Below are 18,394 nucleotides of genomic sequence, written 5' to 3' on the forward strand. Positions count from 1 at the left end.
CAGAGAGAGAGAGGAACGGAGGAAGAGAGACCGTGAGGGGTGGCGGAGATACAAAGGGAAAGTGAAATGACAAAAAAATGTCTCTCAGCAGGGTCACATTCACCTCTGTGTGTGTGTGTGTGTGTGTGTGTGTGTGTGTGTGTGTGTGTGTGTGTGTGTGTGTGTGTGTGTGTGTGTGTGTGTGTGTGGGGGGGGGGGGGGGGGCTTTAGGGATAACAGCAATGTGGCCTGAGATGAACCATTTCAGTTTCTCTCTCTCGTGTGTGTGTGTGTGTGTGTGTGTGTGTGTGTGTGTCGCTCCAACAGTGGGCCATGTTGGGACAGATATAAAGTCAATTCTGTTCTGCCGCTTTTCAAAATATCTAATTATACAGTCAAGAGCAACACATGCAGTCCCACGTACACACACAGACACACACACGCACACACACGCACACACACACGCACACACACGCACACGCACACACACACACACACACACACACACACACACACACACACACACACACACACACACACACACACATACATACACACACACACACACGCTCTGAAGCAGTTATCCTCCACCCTGCCCCAGCATTTCTAATTATGTGCTCAGAATATTCAAGTTTCGGTTGCAGGAATTCACTGTCAGTTCTTTATGTAAAACAGCGTGGTAACGACCATGCAGTGTAAAACTGATCATTGGGTCTCCAAAATACAACACCCAGACATGGTGTTGGATTGGTTTAACAATGTGTTTTGAAAGGGTTTCATGGGCATCGCCGGCAAACAAAAAAACAACATCTTAGAGTTGTAATTGAGATTTCCTCAAATATTAAATCTCTTGACCAATTAGAAACATTTTCAAATGTTTATTTTCATGAGGCTGTTTTGGTTCCCGTTTCTGTGTGTGTGTGTGTGTGTGTGTGTGTGTGTGTGTGTGTGTGTGTGTGTGTGTGTGTGTGTGTGTGTGTGTGTGTGTGTGTGTGTGTGTGTGTGTGTGTGTGTGTGTGTGTGTGTGTGTGTGTGTGTGCATGCGTGAGTGTGTGCATGCGCGAGTGTTGAACATCTTAGAAGATCTCTGGGCTTGTACAGTACTTGGAGAATCTTTGCCCTTGGTCTGTTTTTACGGCATTTTTCTGTGACGTTAGTGCACAGAAGAGGGTTTGACACGCGAGAACCAGATCCCACGATGATGCAGCTATATGCAGTCTATGCACGGACAGTTGGACACAAGCAGTGTGTCCCACTGTCAATGGACAGTCTGAATCATGTTCATGAATGTGTTTTGAGACTTTTTTTCTGAGAATGTGTGTGTGTGTGTGTGTGTGTGTGTGTGTGTGTGTGTGTGTGTGTGTGTGTGTGTGTGTGTGTGTGTGTGTGTGTGTGTGTGTGTGTGTGTGTGTGTGTGTGAGAGAGAGAGAGAGAGAGGGGGGGGGGGGGCAATGATGAATGCATTTTTGAACACAGCTTCCAAAGATAGAAAAAAGCCAATTTACAGCTGACCAGAAGGGGAACAAATGCATCACCTTATGAATGTAGGGCAGGCCGACATGTTTCCTTAGCTTTTGTTACATGTCCCATATTATCAGGCACGCACACAAACACAAACACACACACAAACACTCACACCCACACGCACACGCACACGCACGCACACGCACACACACACGCACACGCACACACACACACAAACTCCCCGCTGTGTGGTCACAGTGTTTCTCGGTCACTGGCTTCTCTGAGAAGAGGGGGGAGGTGCATTATGGGTAATGTGCTTGTCCCAGACAGTTCTCTCACCCTCGCTGCCCCCTTTCTCTCTCTCTCTCTCTCTCTCTCTTTCTTTCCGTCTTTATGCTGCTGTCTTTCAGTCTGTCTCTCTGTCTCCTTTTATCTGTCTCGCTCACTTTGTCCCCGTCACTCTCTTCCTTTTCCCCCCACTGCGTTTCCTTTTTTTCCCTTTTCTTTTCTTCTTTCCCTTTGTTTCCTCTAGTAAGACAGTCAGTTTATTCTCTCTGTCTCTCTCCCCCTCTCTCTCTCTGTCTCTCTATCTCTCTCCATTCTGTGGATGTCTGCGTGGACTTTGTTGACTGGCTGTGTAATTATTCACATCTGACAGTGATGTCCACGTACTCAGCTTCCCTTTGTATCATTACACCGGCCTCTCTATAAACACGCTAGGCTTTTTGTAATGTTTATTCTACGTGTGGGGCGTAAACACATCATTTGACGGATGCTTTCAACCCACACAGCCTCCTGAGTTTTTATTTTACATCAATCAGTCCTAAACGTATAAATGGGCCCACATGGGTATATCAGAGAGTAAACGTAAACACACGACTTGTGTTACCTTGCAACAAAGCTGTGCACTAACACCACCAAAGAATGTGGAGAGAGAGCAGAGCCATATATCACAGTGGCAGAGGGGCGGAGGGGAGGGGAGGGGAGGGGAGCGGAGGGAGATAAACCCTCAATGAGATAAACAGAGCATGGTGCTAGCTAAGGCCACCAAGACGCTACGCTGTCCTTTGGCCTGTTCTTAAAGACCTTGCGTTGTCAACAGTTGAGGTTCAAAGCTGACGGAATATCTGAATTCCAACCAGTTTGAACAGGTACACGCAATTATTTTCATTTCAACCTGTGAAGGTTTGATTTTTTTGCCAGACCCAAGGGGTCGGCTTACATGAGGCTTTGTACCTATTTCGTCCATACATGGGCATGGTCACTTTGTCCTTAGGCCCCAGCCATAAAAGTCTGTCCCCCTTTCGTCCATACATGGGCATGTTTTGTACCGGTTTTCTCCATACATGGGCAAAAAACAGGTTTTGGTCACTTTGTCCTTAGGCCCCAGCCATAAAAGTCTGTCCCCCTTTCGTCCATACATGGGCATGTTTTGTACCCGTTTTCCCCATACATGGGCAAAAAAATGGTTTTGGTGTCACTTTGTCCTTAGGCCCCAGCCATAAAAGTCTGTCCCCCTTTCGTCCATACATGGGCATGTTTTGTACCTGTTTTCCCCATACATGGGCAAAAAACAGGTTTTGGTCACTTTGTCCTTAGGCCCCAGCCATAAAAGTCTGTCCCCCTTTCGTCCATACATGGGCATGTTTTGTACCTGTTTTCTCCATACATGGGCAAAAAAAAGGTTTTGGTGTCACTTTGTCCTTAGGCCCCAGCCATAAAAGTCTGTCCCCCTTTCGTCCATACATGGGCATAGACATAGGCTGACACGTCATGTGAAGTCTGGGTCTGGCAGAACCAGGTCTCCTGGTCTTGTTATAAACTTGTTTTTTTCATTAGCTTTTTTTTCTTTCTCACAATTTAGTAATTATACCAATATCCTGTCTTTGTTGACACCTACTGGTTGGTTTTGGAGGGCGTAGATGAGCATGCGTCTCCTCCGATACACATGAAGTCGTCAGCCGCTTCTTTTTATCACCTGGCAGTGAGGTGTTTCACCAGGGTGAAGTAAGTAACACATGCAGAGGACCACGTACTGTACACTGCTCTTCCCAGTGCTGCGCAAAAAAGGCAAGGCTAAAACGATAAGGCTGCAGTAGATCTAAAGCTCATGAAGGAGCATAAAACGACAGGGTGTCTGGGATGCAGGCCGACCATAACCCATTGAGAGTTTAATAAACCAATAGATGGACTTTAATTGAGACACCAAGGGAGTCAGTGTAGTCTAGACTAGATCGCTGTGTTCTCTTCTTTTGTTTCTTTTAGCAGTCTAGTAGTAGAGTTCTGGATAAGCTGTAACGTTTCAATGGACTTTTAGGAAAGAGCCAAAGCACATTGCAGTAGTTCAACCTACTTCAGATATGTTTTTCAGCATTTTACTAAGCTAGAAATGGCATACTTTGGCAATATTTCTGAGATGAAACAATGCTGATTTTGTCATTTTATTTATTATGGAACTTAAAAGGCTTGCTACTTCTGGTTTGATCAAGGAAGGGACAGGTTGCCAAGTGTTTTAAAGAGCTCATTCCTTTTTTTTATTTGGAGCCAAATAATACAATTCCTGCCTCATTAACTCATAATCCTAATCATTTAACTTTTGCATAAAGTTATTACTCATGTATTGATTGCATCTGCACCGTTTGGTTCAACAGATGCTAAAATTAATGAATCAATAATCTAGAGGGGTTTATTTGTCACATACAGGTACAAGCAGCCAAATATTGGTGGGACATGTGCCGTAAAGACTGTGCTAACACACACAATACAATAGCAAGATAATAAATAAATAATGGTACCGGAATAACCAGATGTAATCAAGTAAAAATAAAATAAAATACAAGTAACAAGGCATCACCTATAGATGTGACATTCCCAAGTTTCAGAGACCCTGCCATTGGCCAACATCAATGGATTGTCCAAGCATTGTCGCAGACAAAGGGGAGGATTTGCCAAGTGTGAAATGGTGCCAGGTGTGAATTGGCCTCAAATCAGGAACGACAAAGTGGGGGGGAATACTTTACAAGGAAAATTCTGGAAAAGTGAAGAGAAGTGTGGAGAGGTCAGATGTCATCTCTCTAAATGTCATTATGACATGATCATTGTGACTTCACCTTTAGAGGAAGCAAATTATAGTGAGAACAGCAAAGGCACAAGGCAGCTCACTTGTTCAACACTAAAAGTTATGTCATATTCTTTTTGGCACATGTTCTCCAAGACTTAATGGAAAAATGTGTTATGATTGGAACCAATTTATGAGGCAATTTATGAGGATTTCATGGTACTTTTGTCAAAACCTACACTTTAATGAAGAACTAGAATAGATACTTTATTAGCATCAACTCAACTCTCAGATAATTAACTGTCTTATTGAGAGCAGTTTCTGCGCTATGATTAGCTCTGAAACCTGACTGAAATGTCTCTAGAAGATTGTTCTAATTTAGAAGTTGTTTATTTGATTGAAAATAACTTTTTCAAGTGCAGGGAAGTTTGATATTGGTAGTAATTGCTTACAACTCAACAACAATCTAAATTAGGCTTCTGTAGATATTGGACAATAGCGGTTTTGAAGGCATCAGGAAAAACAACAAGTATTTATAATATTATGTATGACTGTGTTTGAAATACCATCGAAAACCCTCTTAATGAGTATAGAAGGTACAATGACGGCAAGTGGTAGATTTGCTCATTATCCCACTATGTCAAAACATAGCTTAGATTGATTTTGATGTCTACTTTGAAATATTTCAAAGTTTGTCCTGAAATAAACCTGATGAAGCAGTAAGCAAAACATATTGTTCACAATGTTTGTAGGAATAAAAAGAATAAGCATTTCAGCCTTCTTGTGTGCTGTGAATTTCTCCTACCATCACCTCCACAAGAAGAAACAGCGCTGTGTACAGTCTACACAAGGAATAAAGTTTCACTGACCATGGTATATATTTAAAAAAGGGTGAACAGTATTCACTAGTAAAACAGACATGAATATTGAAGTATTATGCATTGCCAGCCATTGAAAAGGGCACATCCTAATGTACTGAACCTATTACATCTAATTTACACATATACATTATTTTTACTTTTTATTGTAAAAATGTAATCCAAACATCTATTTTAATGTTCAGAGAGGCAAAAACAGAGCAAAACACTCTTGCAGTGCAGCGACAATACATAATAATGCATTCATTCATAATTCATGACATTCCAAAAATATTATTCTCTTCCTGCATAACATTAAAAATTCCAGTAGTCAAACAATTCAGATTTTTATTTTTAACTTAACCTGCGGCTCAACATAACTTTAACCCAACCCTAATCTTAACCTCAAAATCCCTATCCCTTAAATTAAAAACTAACCTTAATGTTAACCCTTCACCCTCACCTTAAACCTAACTTGAATTTCATAATTGTTGTAACCTTAACTCATGGCATGCCCAAAATAGGGTCCCCTAGGGTTAATGTGTTTAAGATAAATAAATAAAAGCAGGATGAAGTGTTCTGTATAGCTGACACACTGAATCATTACTGTCCCTTTGACCCTTTGCTCCAATTAACCTTTGACCTTGAGCCCAGCCTCTGGTCATTACAAAGGTCTGAACAAACCTTTTATGCCTATGGACACAAATAAATAACCCACCCCCCATCTCCTCTCTCTCGGTGGGAATAGGCTGGTTTTGAACTGGTGTAGGATTACAAGAGGGAAACACTGATATATGGATCACCATTGTTCTTTGGGGACCATTTTGCTGCTGAGGTATTGTGCAGATATTATATTGCCTTTTAAAGTAAGACAGTAAAATATGATAGGAGCCAAAGGAAATAGAGAATGGCTGGTATTAGGAAGGTGATGATGATGATAATGAGCTACTGTATGCTATAGTGTTTCATAAACAACTGCAAAGATTCTAGGTTGTTAGAGAGGTGTACAGTAAATGTATTTTGATGGTGTAAAATGGAAGCGTACTAATAGCTAAACGAATGGAGTAGTAGTAGTAGTAGTAGTAGTAGTAGTAGTAGTAGTAAAAGAACCACAATAATCACAATAAGGACCGTCTTTATTAGATGCTGAACACTCCTGTAATAAGGAACGACAGGGACCATAGCTTGCTCATCATTTCCTTCTCAGATTATTACCATAAATGAGCTGCTAGCGTCCCCCAGGTGGAAGCTCTCTCTCTGTTGATGCAACCGAGTAGTGGTATGCGGGTAGTATAGGCCTACTCTCATGGGAGACCCAATGTAATGGGTCACATGCAAACTATGGCAGTCCCCAGATGAGTGGTTGGTACTGTAGCTGTACTGCATGCTATGGCTTTTATAAACAACTAATGATTCTAGGTTGTTAGGGAGTTTCACGTGTATTTTGAGGTTGTAAAATGGACATGTACTAAATGGTCATTAATAGCGGTATGCTCATTAGTTGACATGCATTTTCAGGCGATAAAGGGTTGATTACATCATCAGTACTCACTAGTAAAACAGATGTGTAAATTGACGTGTTATATGCATTGCCGGCCATTGAAAAAGTCACTTTTTAATGTACTGAACCTATTACATCAAATTTACACGTACTGTATAAATGATTCTTCAGTGCTAACAGATTATAGTAGTATTGAAAAATCTAGTATCTATTTTAAGGTTCAGAGAGCTGTAAACAGAGCAACACTTCACGATGCTCTTGCAGTGCGGCAACGATACAGAATAACGCATTCATTCATAATTCATGACATTCCAAAAATAATATTCTCCATCTGCATAACATGAAAAGTTCCAGTAGTCAAACAATTCACACTATCACTCAGCTCTCTTGTTTTTGATTTAACAATCAGTGTATTTTCACAAGCTTGCATCTCAAAGAAAGCTCAAAGATTTTTCTCTTTTTTTTACTAATACAATGCATAATAAATGTTCCGTTTATTATATCATTTCGTTATTTAGTTTTTGTGCTGTATAATTGCATATAGTCTTCAGTCCTACGACTCCTGCCGTGGCTGTTAACCACGTATACCCTGTATACAGCAGAGTATACTTCATCGACCGGGGTCCCCCAGGGTTTGTACTTGGTCCCCTCCTTTTTTGCCAGACCCAGGGGGTCAGGCCTACATGAGGCTTTGTCGGTCCCCTTTTGCTATCGTTTTCGTCCATATATGGACGAAAACGTTTTCTTACATGTCCCTCTTTTTGATTGGCCAAGCTTAGCGTGACGTAATTTAGAAACCATTCAGATTTCCGGCCATTCAGATTTCAACCACTAGGGGTCTGGCAGTACCAGGTCCCCTGGTTCCCTTGTTCCATGTACACCAATCTCACATGGCAGCATGTTGTGTGAGCTTGTAGATCAGCTATTTTCACCGATTGTTCGCTTATTTATGACGTGACCAGAAAAGGGATGCTAGACTATTCTAAGAGCACTGAGTAGAATCACACAATGATCTCATATGAGAACTATCCAGGGAGTACAGGAAGGGCTTTACTGATGGACTTGATTCATGTGAACCTGTTTTAATGATGATCTCTTGAATGTGTGTGTGTGTGTGTGTGTGTGTGTGTGTGTGTGTGTGTGTGTGTGTGTGTGTGTGTGTGTGTGTGTGTGTGTGTGTGTGTGTGTGTGTGTGTGTGTGTGTGTGTGTGTGTGTGTGTGTGTGTGTGTGTGTGTGTGTGTGTGTTACAGAATGAGGGGTGTATTGGTGATACTCTTGGTGTCCCTCATGGCCGTTATGGTGGCAGCAGGAGGAAAAAACAAGAAAGGTATGGCTATGACTCTCTCTCTCTCTCTCTCTCTCTCTTTCTCTCTCTCTCTCTCTCGTTTTATAAATTAATGCCCTACTGGATCGTACTACAGCGTCACACAAAAGTATCAAAAGTACCAGATCTGCAAGCTCGTAGCTTGTAGATCTGCTACTTTAGCTGTTTTTGAATTTGAATCCTGAAAAGTAACAGTTTCGGACATCCACCCGACAGAGACGATATGACTCATGAACTGATCGATGAGTTGAGGGCCGCTGATTGTTTACAGTACATCTGTGCGTTGGGTATTCCTCCATATATCTGGGAGGGGAAAGTACCTGGAGAAGTGAGCAATGACGTTGAGCACCTCGGCTATGTACGCCAGTCCTTAGCCTTTTCATCTTGAACCATGATGTTGCTGCATGGTAAACACTATGCATGTGTAGTGCCCCAGGCAAGACCCGGCCACAACAACTCTGCCAATCGGGCTCAGCTTTATTGGCACAGTAGGTTGTGCACCGGTTTGCCGAGTGGGAGACTAGAGTTCAATCCCAGCTCGCCACAAATCACTACACATGCATGCACTTAATTGGAAAATAAATGGTTGATAAAAGTAAACAAATAACATTTGATGTCCCCCCCCCCCCCCCCCACTCTTCACTATAGATAAAACCAAAGCTCCCAAGTCGGGAACGGAATGCGCTGAGTGGCGTTATGGCAACTGTGTCCCTAGCAACGGAGACTGTGGCGCGGGGTTCAGGGAGGGCTCATGTGAGCAGCAAACCAGAAAAATGAAATGTAAAGTGCCCTGCAACTGGAAGAAAGACTTTGGAGGTAATACAAGCACACACACCCACGCACGTATGCACATACACAGACACACCTAACTATGAACCAGGCCTAACTCCAACCACAACCCCTAAACCTAACCCCAATCCTAACCCCCAACCTAAATCTTGTATTAATTGCTCAGAATTATTTTTTTAACCATAAAACACTGATGAATCCCTGTATAGTAATACAAGTACACACACACACACACACACACACACACACACACACACACACACACACACACACACACACACACACACACACACACACACACACACACACACACACACACACACACACACACACACACACACACACACACACACACACACACAGGTATGGTATGGAAATACCATGGTATGGAAATGTTGGTGGTCTGTCTGTCTGTCTGTCTGTCTGTCTGTCTGTCTAACATTGGTTCTGCTCTCTCGTTTTAGCTGACTGCAAGTATCGCTTTGGCAGCTGGGGTGAATGTGACGCAACCTCTGGCTCTCGGACCCGGACAGGGACACTGAAGAAGGCCCTGTTTGTTGGTACAGAGTGCCAACAAACTATCTCTGTCTCCAAACCCTGTCCCAGCAAAACCAAGACTAAGACCAAAGGTTAGACCGTATTTCACTTTGATGGTTCATGCCTGTCTCGACATTATGGCCATGTAAAATACTCGCTTATGATTGGCTGGTACAGTAAGTGTTAATATCGTTGCTGTCGGGGAGAAACGTCTTATCTCCATATTTTAACTTTTTGTGTTTTTTCGTAAATTAACGCCCTACCTGATCATACTACAGTGTCACACAAAAGCATCAAAAGTAGCAGCTCTACAAGCTCGAAACGCGGCGTGAGCTTGTAGATCTGCTACTTTTGCTATTTATTTATTTTTTATCAGTGGGGCGACGTAGGTTCGGGCAGCTATGCGGCCCGAACCTCTTGCACTAGGAAAATGGATGATCAATTTCTAGCATAAAACTTGAGCACTGTGTATTGTTCTGTAAACGAATGGTATCTATGTAATTATAATGCCTTTGTTGTTGTCTTCTGCCAGGCAAGAAGGGAAAAGGGAAGGAAGAGAAGAACTAGGAGGAGCAAGGAGGCAAAGCCACATCCCAGGGAGATGCAAGACCGTTCTTGGAGTGACACAACACAAGAATATGAAGAAGAAGAAGAAGAAGAAGAAGAAGGAATAAGATAACACTTTAAGATAACAATTTGCACCCACATTGCAGGCTTTAGAGTACAGGCTACCATGTGATATATAGGCTGGATTTTCACTTTTTAACTCTAATGTCCTGCCAGATGGCTTTGGTTGATTTATTTGGCTAATGAGACATCAGAACTGAGCCACGGATTAGAGTTAAAAGCATTTTTTTGGTTTTTGTTCCTACAGCGGAGTCCTACAGTGCAGCCTTGCAAGCCCCATGATATGTCAGGAGTTCCTCACAGTATGAAACACGACTGCATGCCAGCTCCCTTATAATGAGCTCGCCGCGTGTCGCTGCCTTTGCAGAATGCTAAAGAGCCAAACCAATCAGCATGTTTGTGCACCCTAGCTGTTCTCATGTAAAATCACTCCATGTTACAACATTTTAACCACTTGAACCTCAACATCCCTATTCTGGGGCGAAGACATGTTGTGTAATGCAAAGACAGGATGGGGTCTAGTACTAGAGCCCTGAGAATCCGGACTAAGTATTATTAAACACTTAAACCCCAGCATCCGTATTGTCGGGGAAGCTTTCTCAGAAAGATCGCCAAGCTTGCAACGCGTCGCGTTGTGAGCTTGTCGATCTGCTATTTTCAGCAAAAGCTTTCCCCACAATAACAAAAAAACTGAAAAGACACTAGCATAGAGCCCTGAGGGACTCTGCTCAACCACATGGCGTTTAAGTGGCTAAGTGGTTAAAACTACATAAATCCACTTATGACTAACTCAAGTCACAGGCCATCATAAAGCTCATGGCTTGTCTTTGACAGGAAAGTCTGCAGTCATTTGTCCTTCTATATACCTTTCAACATAAACTAAGACATATCTAATTCAGACAAACAGAATATTCCCCCAAAACATTCTTTCAAATGTATTTTGCAGCCTAGAAATATATAGTTTTATCCAGTATATACAGTATACTGTATCATGGCCATGCAAAATATACTTTGACCCACATTATGAGTGTGGGATATTTTGAAACACACATTTTGCAGTATGGGCTTGCTGCTGCACAAATTAGGCTTACAGTCAATCGTACATTTTGCAGTTTGCTGCTGCGGCAAACAGACATTTGAACCGTGTTGCTTGACAAAAATGACAAAATATCGTCTGAAATGTCATTTCCGTTAGCCTCGTTAGCCTTACCGCGCACGCAGAGACATGGGTTTGGTTTCTACCACTGTGATGAACATTATGGTCTCTGTCAAGTGGAAACGTCATAATGTCCAAAACTGTTACTTTTAAGGATTTGAATTACGTGACGCTGTAGTATGATCAAGCAGGGCGATAATTAAGAATATGGACATAGGAGGTTTCCACTGACAGCGACGATATATAATCTCATATGGTTTGCAAGGCTGGCCTCAGATTACAGTACATAGACGCACAGAAAACACACTCATTTCTACATACGGTTAAGACCTGTGTGTTATGGCTACACGTCACATACGGTCCAGTAAGTTGAAGCAACTTCTGTATACATTAACAAACTTTATTGTCCACTGTCATTTAATAAACAACTATATAGAGTACAGTATTTTTGAACGGAAAAACAATTCATGACCCAGGGGGACGTGGTTTTTACGGATTTCGGCACTTGTTGGTATCAGAAATACGTTACGCTACTTCAATGTTATGTTTGCGGGCCCTGATTCTCTGTTTCTAGTGATAGAATATCAGATTTTGTGGTATATTGAGATATTTGTCAAAATAAGAGAGTTGAGGTCACTCTCTAACCAGTAGTTGGTTTGATGCTCTTTTAGTATTTTTTTTATTATTATTATTATTATTGAAAACAAAATCTATATTTTTAATGGAACCTGATAGTGTTTTCATTATGTTTAAAGTAGTGTAAACCCCCTGTGTTATTGTTTTTAAAGAGCAGTGCCTGTGCTTCTGATATATCCTGTGTCATTCCTGCCTTGCCTGCATGTGTTATTATTTTTAGCTACAGTGACATCACACACTAGTACGTGCAAATAGGGGAAGGAAATCGATTCATGTGCTTATCATGTATTATTAACATCAAGACCAGGATCACATCGCATATTAAATGCCAACCAAATATTTCAATAATGGATAATGATGCTAAGCAATATGATCTATTAAGCACTAATATGGCTAATCTGATATATAGGACATATTGCTTAATTGCCTACAGCGTGTTTATCAGAATGGGTGAATTGGTAAATTGCTCACTATAACGAGTTGGGAGGGAACTAACATTAGAGAAATGTCTTAAATAATATTGGCGGGTTTTGATAAATATGTTTCAACTTGGGTAATTTGCTCAACTTTTAACCGTGTACTTTTATATTCAACAATCCCTTTGCAAATAGCTTGGCTTGGTCCAACGACCTCATTAATTAGATGTTCTTGTGTGAAAACCTAGAGCTGTCATCCATGAAAACATATTTGTAGAGCTTACAAAGTTTTTGGTGACATTAAAAAGTAAAACCTGCTTAAAAATGCTTAAAATCTACATTATTCTTATATTTTCTTCCTAGTCTTAAGAATGTGCATGATACAAGTAATTGTAAAGTAAAACTAATAAGCAAACAAACAAAACGACTTTTTTAAAAATAAGTATATGCAACCCCTGGAATCATGAAACATCTTTAAATTTGGGGGGAAAAGTGTTAATTGGAGATAAGCTTTCAATAATGAATATTGACAATATGCTGTAATTCCATGCATTATATGTGTACATAAAAGTTTCAGATTGCCGTTCCTTTGTCAAGGAGTTTCGGGGTAGTTTAGTGTATTTCTACTGGATTATAGGTCATATGCATGTCAGTTTCCTTACAAAAGCCCAAATGAGCTGTTTTCATGCATCCTGATATATCTCAGTATAGTTAATAAAGGTGTGCTTTATTTGTTGACAGAGAGCTGCACTTTTTTTTACAATGAATTTTATCTGTGGTTTACTCATATTTCAAATGATGATTTCAGTTCAATATTCTGACCTTTGGGGCTGTCATTTCCTCTTTCACACGCAAGCACACATAGCACACGCACGTCTCCTGAATATACCAACACGCACACACGCACGCACGCACGCACGCACACACGCACACACGCACACACGCACGCACACACACACACACACACACACACACACACACACACACACACACACACACGCACACAGTCGGTGTCAGTCTCTCTTTGATGTGTGCTGGAGAACAGAGCCTTTATAAATAAATAGCTTTATGCTGCAGTGAGTCATGTGTAATGTATTCATTTTCATCTTTCTGTTTCCAAGTTTGAAAATGCCTCTGTTCCTCCTTGTAAAGACTGAAGACGTCTGTTACACACAGGGCTGGTATTGACTTCCCTTTCATTCTCCCTTTCAACTTCCATTTCCTTTTCCGTTTCTAAACTTCTTCATGAATAAGCACATCTTGGTCATGTGACTGTTTTGTTTCCCGTATCAAAGTTTGGATCAGTTACTCGTATTTTGGATTATACGAGTAATTATTATCATCTCTGTCGGGTGGAAACCTCAAAACAGTTACTTTTCAGGATTCAAATTCAACAACAGCAAAAGAAGCAGATCTACAAGCTTCGCGGCACGTTTTGAGCTTGCAGAAGCTAGTGTCAAATCTCCAAAGTAGGCATTGATTTGAGCTTTGAAAGGATCTTATATCAACTCTTTTTTTTAAAAAAGGGTGGGGGTCTAATTCTAAGCATCTCCCGAAAACAGCTCCATCTAAAACAATTAGCCTACAGCTGTTATCTTTTGTTCTGCTTTTACCTCCAAAAGTTTAAAGAATGCAGCATAGAAGTCTGTCTTATTGTTGTTGTTGTTTAGTTTTTTTTGTGGGGGGGGGGGTTTGCCTACTTTAACTGCTTACAAATGGCCCGAATGCCGAAATCGAAGTTGCTGTAATAACAGCCTTCGACACAATTGATCCGTGTTCTGCTAATTGATCGTTTGCAGCAAGTGGGTCAGTACCTCTGGGACCAGCGGTTCTATTGTGTTTCAAGTAGAACATCATGTTCAGACTGCATTTTTCTGTGTAAGCAGAGACAGTTACAGCATGCACAGATGTAAATAATCTGTCTGATTGGTATCTTAGCTCATTTAAGTAATCAGGTAGAAGTACATTAAGTCGTTTTATTTTGTACAGAACATTGAACCACTTAACCCATATTCTTCATTGCAGCCTACGTCAAATAGTGAAAATAGTCTACAGCCGCGATAATAAAAGATTATTTGATACTAGATTTTCAGGCCGGCCTGATGCCCACCCACTATCCACCCTCAAGGCAATTTTAATATAGGATTCCTTCTTCATTGAGTTTTTCACTTTGGAGTGCCTGACTGCTTTGATGCTTATCCTGTAATATGGCTACACACTGGTGCTTGCAACAGCACAATGCATCATGGGAATTGCGGTAACACAGAAAGACCAAAACAGCCACCAGGGCATTTTCTCCATCAATATGGACTGTATCATAAAAATGGAATTGTTTCCATAGACTATAACCATCAACAATGAACTGAAGTGCACTTCAAAAGGTGATTGTGTCCCTTTAACGAGGCAAAAGTGCAGCTGTTTTTTCCTGCATGTCATTCTTGCCTCTCCCTATCTCCTGACCAGCGTCCCCTCACCTGTCCGCTACCATCGTCTGTTATCGCACGTCCAGCTGGTGTACAAAGCAAACAAACAGACCACAGGAGTCCAGAAGCTGACTGTCTTCAGCAGAGTGCCGCAGAGAATAGCATTGAAGCCTGGCCGTTGTTTACCGCAGTTTTACTGTATGATCCGCACCTCCCATTGTCTCTCTTTCCTCACACCAGATTGCTGCTGTGTGCATTATTTGAACACATGCACCTACAATAGATTGTATCGTAGTATATGGGCCTTTGTGAGTTTGTTCACTTGCTGTGCAGCTTCTCTTTGTACGGGTGAGCGCTGCCCGTGCTGCATATCCACAGAGTAACACAGGCTATGAAAAAGAACAAGCGCCAAAAGGAAGAAATGGGAATAGAAGACGAGGCTCAAAACACAAAATCAACACAGGGAACAACAAAGATCTACTTAGTCCCTTTGGCAGTCTATAAACGCACCTAAATATGGGGAAAGCATGTCAAATTTGGTTCCTTGTTTAAAGAGAATTACAAGAACAAAGTTCTACACTACAAAGGAAAAATTAAGTTTCTATTCAAGCTTTTCACAGCTCTAATTAGCAGAGATTTAAAATCCCTGACATGCTAATTCCATCTCTTGGCCATCATATCAAAGGTATAAAGAATTGATACAGATTTAATCTCCCTCGGATGAGTTGCACACATTTGGTTGCTGAAGATGTGGAAACAAACTTGTGTGGAAACTCAAGTTGTTTTGACAAACTGTGCTGCACAGTTCACTTTGTTCAAGACAAAATGTAACAAGCAAGCTCACAACGTGCTGCGTTGTGATGCATTGTGAACTTGGAGAGAACTGATAGCATCCGAATCAGGTGTCTGGCTCGGGACTCGCTGTCAGGCTGCATCAGATTATATGTGGTATGCGCCTTAACCACTAGGCCATCGGGCGCCCGAGAGCTGGTATTTGTTCTGGGAAAATGAACACGAAATGGGAAAAAAAAAGGCACGATGATGGCACGGGATGGGAAAAAAAGAACGTTGTTGATTGGTGCTGCCAGGGGTTTGGTGCCCGGGCCCCCTGGAGCTTCAGGCCTCCGGGCTGCTGCCCCGTGAGCTCGTGCGTTCGTTAATCCAGGCCTGACCGTCTGTCACCGTCCAGTTTAGGGCTGCAACTATCCATTACTTCCTTAGCTATTATTCTAACATGACTTTGTCCATGAATCGAATAATCGAGAAGCGTAGTTTTTTTCTTTTTTTTCTTCTTTGATTAAATCGATTAACCACAATGCAAACATAGTGAAAATAGCAGCTCTACAATGTTACAACGTGTCACAATGCAACACATTGTAAGCTTGTAGATTGGCCATTTTCACTATTTTGGATTTTCTTTTTTTTTACTTTTCACCTCTAATGCTCAAAATAGTGATCGATTAATCAATATGTTTTGTTAAATTAAATTCTTGATTATAATTGTTTTATAATTGTTTAAATCAATTGCAACCCTACTCCCTCGTAGTTTAGAGACAGCACCGTCTACTGTTAATATCCGGAGGGACGACACCGTTGCTGTGGAAACGGCAATCAGTCACAGCTCTGTGCCTGGGTGTGGACTTGTCCACTTCTTTATTGTTGCAAATCCTCGGTTTTAGGATTCTGTCGCAAGTGGTTGCAAGTCGGAAATCGTTGTGTTGTGAATCATTGTCCAATCATGAAACAGATTCCTGCTTGGGAGGTCAGTGAGTGGAATACCCAGGTGTTTCATGCACATCCCTAAATAAACATCCTCCAGGTAAACGGCTTCAACGTGCCTGGAGGCTTCCAGGAGCTTTTTAGGAAGGTCTAAGGACAAAACGTAGCCCGGTCCCCTTGTATATGGTGGGTAATGTGATGCAGGGTAAGCATCACGAGGTAGGAACCATTTCGAATTTTTGTCTCTTACAACTTCACCCCGACGTGCCACAAATCCACTCATATAGCTGTCTTTCGGAGCATCCGACAACATGTCGACCAAGTCATGCACGTTAAGGAACATGTCCGTATCGATCTTCATCGCGTACGAGGCCATGGGGCAGCGGGAGTCCAGCCATTCCATCATGACCATTGTTTTGATCGTCAAATTATTGTAGGTGTCCGAAAAGTCGCTCTGCAGCAGGTCTCGGTGATCTCTGCTCTCCTCCAGCACTTGTCTTTCGACCTCTTCTTTCCCCTCTCCCGTCGGCAGCCCCATCAGGAAAAACAGGCTCACCCGTTGGCCCGACACAGGGCTTTGGGTGTCACCTCCCCACGTCCTGCGAATGGTGTCACGACTGGCCCTGTCGCCGGGATGCACCGGGACGATAACAACCACGAAAGGCTCCCGTTGTCGACATTGTTCTGGCTCGTCCAGGATGAAGTAGTATTCGTGCGGGTACTCAACAAAGTATGGTGGTCCTCGAGAAACATGGTCTCTCATGGTTGATGATGCGTTGGGGCTGTGTCTGGTGACTGGTGGGCTGGCTCCAGACATCTGCCATTCATTGGCAGATACCGTTCCTATCACTAGAATGAAAGAGGCTGCAATGGCCACAGCCATGAGGTGCCGGATATGGTGCCTCATTTTCACTCTCTTCTCTCAACTGTCAAACTCTCTTCTCCGTTTTATCTCTCTCTTCTAGCGGCGCTTATTCTTCGGCTGAAATTGTCCAGAGAGACTTCCTTAGGGCTGAGCAGTGTTTTATAGTGAGCAGAGCTCTGGTCTGACGTCACACGACAAACACAAACTGTTACCACAGGTGCTTAACGATGTCGATTTGCCCAGCTTCTTACAAACGGAATCGTCCCTTATTTGGAAGCTGACAGTGTTTCCGTCGCCCAATGCCTACCAAACTGGGGGTCCTTGAATTTAAAAAGTTCCTTTGTGAACCGGTTTTAAAATGTTTTGCCCAGAGGTAAAATTGAAATAGATATGACGCTTAAAGGTGTGATAAGATATAAGATGAACAGCCAACAGAAATTGGTCTAGAAATGAGATTAAAGGTTCTATGACATTCATTTTCACTTTTTATGTTTTTTTGGGGGTTTTATGACCTCAATTACACCCAAAAAAATCTGAACTTTGAACATTCAGTGGATTTTCTGTGGTCTGGGGTTTTCTGAATAATTAGGCTGAAAAGTAATCTGAGCTTGGCCCTTCGACAGTGAGGTCACAGCCGATTAATCCCGCCCACTCTCCTCCTCGCCCCTCCCCTCCCCTATCCTTTCCTTTGGGGGGGCGGAGCAGAGGCGATGATTGACAGGCAAAATCCCTCACCAGCGACACCCGCAGGCAAAGATTTCTTTTTTCATTGCAGTTGAAAAGGCTTTAGAAATGTGAGAGAAAAACACCTGCCATGGATCAACGGAGTGGAATTTTTTGTTAAAACTTTCTATACACGTTTGAAGGACCATGACAAAGACTTTTAATGTGTGGTAAAACTGAACGTCATGAAACCTTTAAGACCAATATCAAGAACCATAATATTGTTGACCACTGTGAAGTTGGCCAAAATATTGGGACATCTTATCCTTGAAACATAAGCTGAACACCCACTGCTATCTTCCTACGAGAGACATTTGGT

At 42.0% G+C, this 18,394-nt stretch overlaps 2 protein-coding genes across 2 annotated transcripts in view; one reads left to right on the forward strand and one right to left on the reverse strand.

The window, feature by feature from the left end:
• The window catches only part of mdka (midkine a), a 16,255-nt gene extending 2,829 nt beyond the window's left edge, over positions 1-13,426 (forward strand). Inside the window, exons 3-6 of the mRNA XM_080422834.1 lie at positions 8,111-8,187; positions 8,833-9,000; positions 9,438-9,602; positions 10,043-13,426. Of these exons, the coding sequence (XP_080278960.1) occupies positions 8,112-8,187; positions 8,833-9,000; positions 9,438-9,602; positions 10,043-10,077 (444 nt within the window). The 5' untranslated portion in view covers position 8,111 and the 3' untranslated portion in view covers positions 10,078-13,426. The remainder of the gene's footprint in view (positions 1-8,110; positions 8,188-8,832; positions 9,001-9,437; positions 9,603-10,042) is intronic.
• A 3,017-nt stretch (positions 13,427-16,443) lies between these two features.
• LOC308080512 (beta-1,3-galactosyltransferase 2-like) lies at positions 16,444-17,370 on the reverse strand (the record flags this gene model as incomplete). Its single annotated transcript, XM_080422408.1, has 1 exon — positions 16,444-17,370. One exon carries the CDS (start codon positions 17,368-17,370, stop codon positions 16,444-16,446), a length of 927 nt encoding a protein of 308 aa, XP_080278534.1.
• Between the last annotated feature and the right edge of the window lie 1,024 nt (positions 17,371-18,394).

The sequence above is a fragment of the Gymnoscopelus braueri genome (genome assembly GCF_963280865.1).
Source record: "Gymnoscopelus braueri genome assembly, chromosome: 24".
Classification (NCBI taxonomy): domain Eukaryota; kingdom Metazoa; phylum Chordata; class Actinopteri; order Myctophiformes; family Myctophidae; genus Gymnoscopelus; species Gymnoscopelus braueri.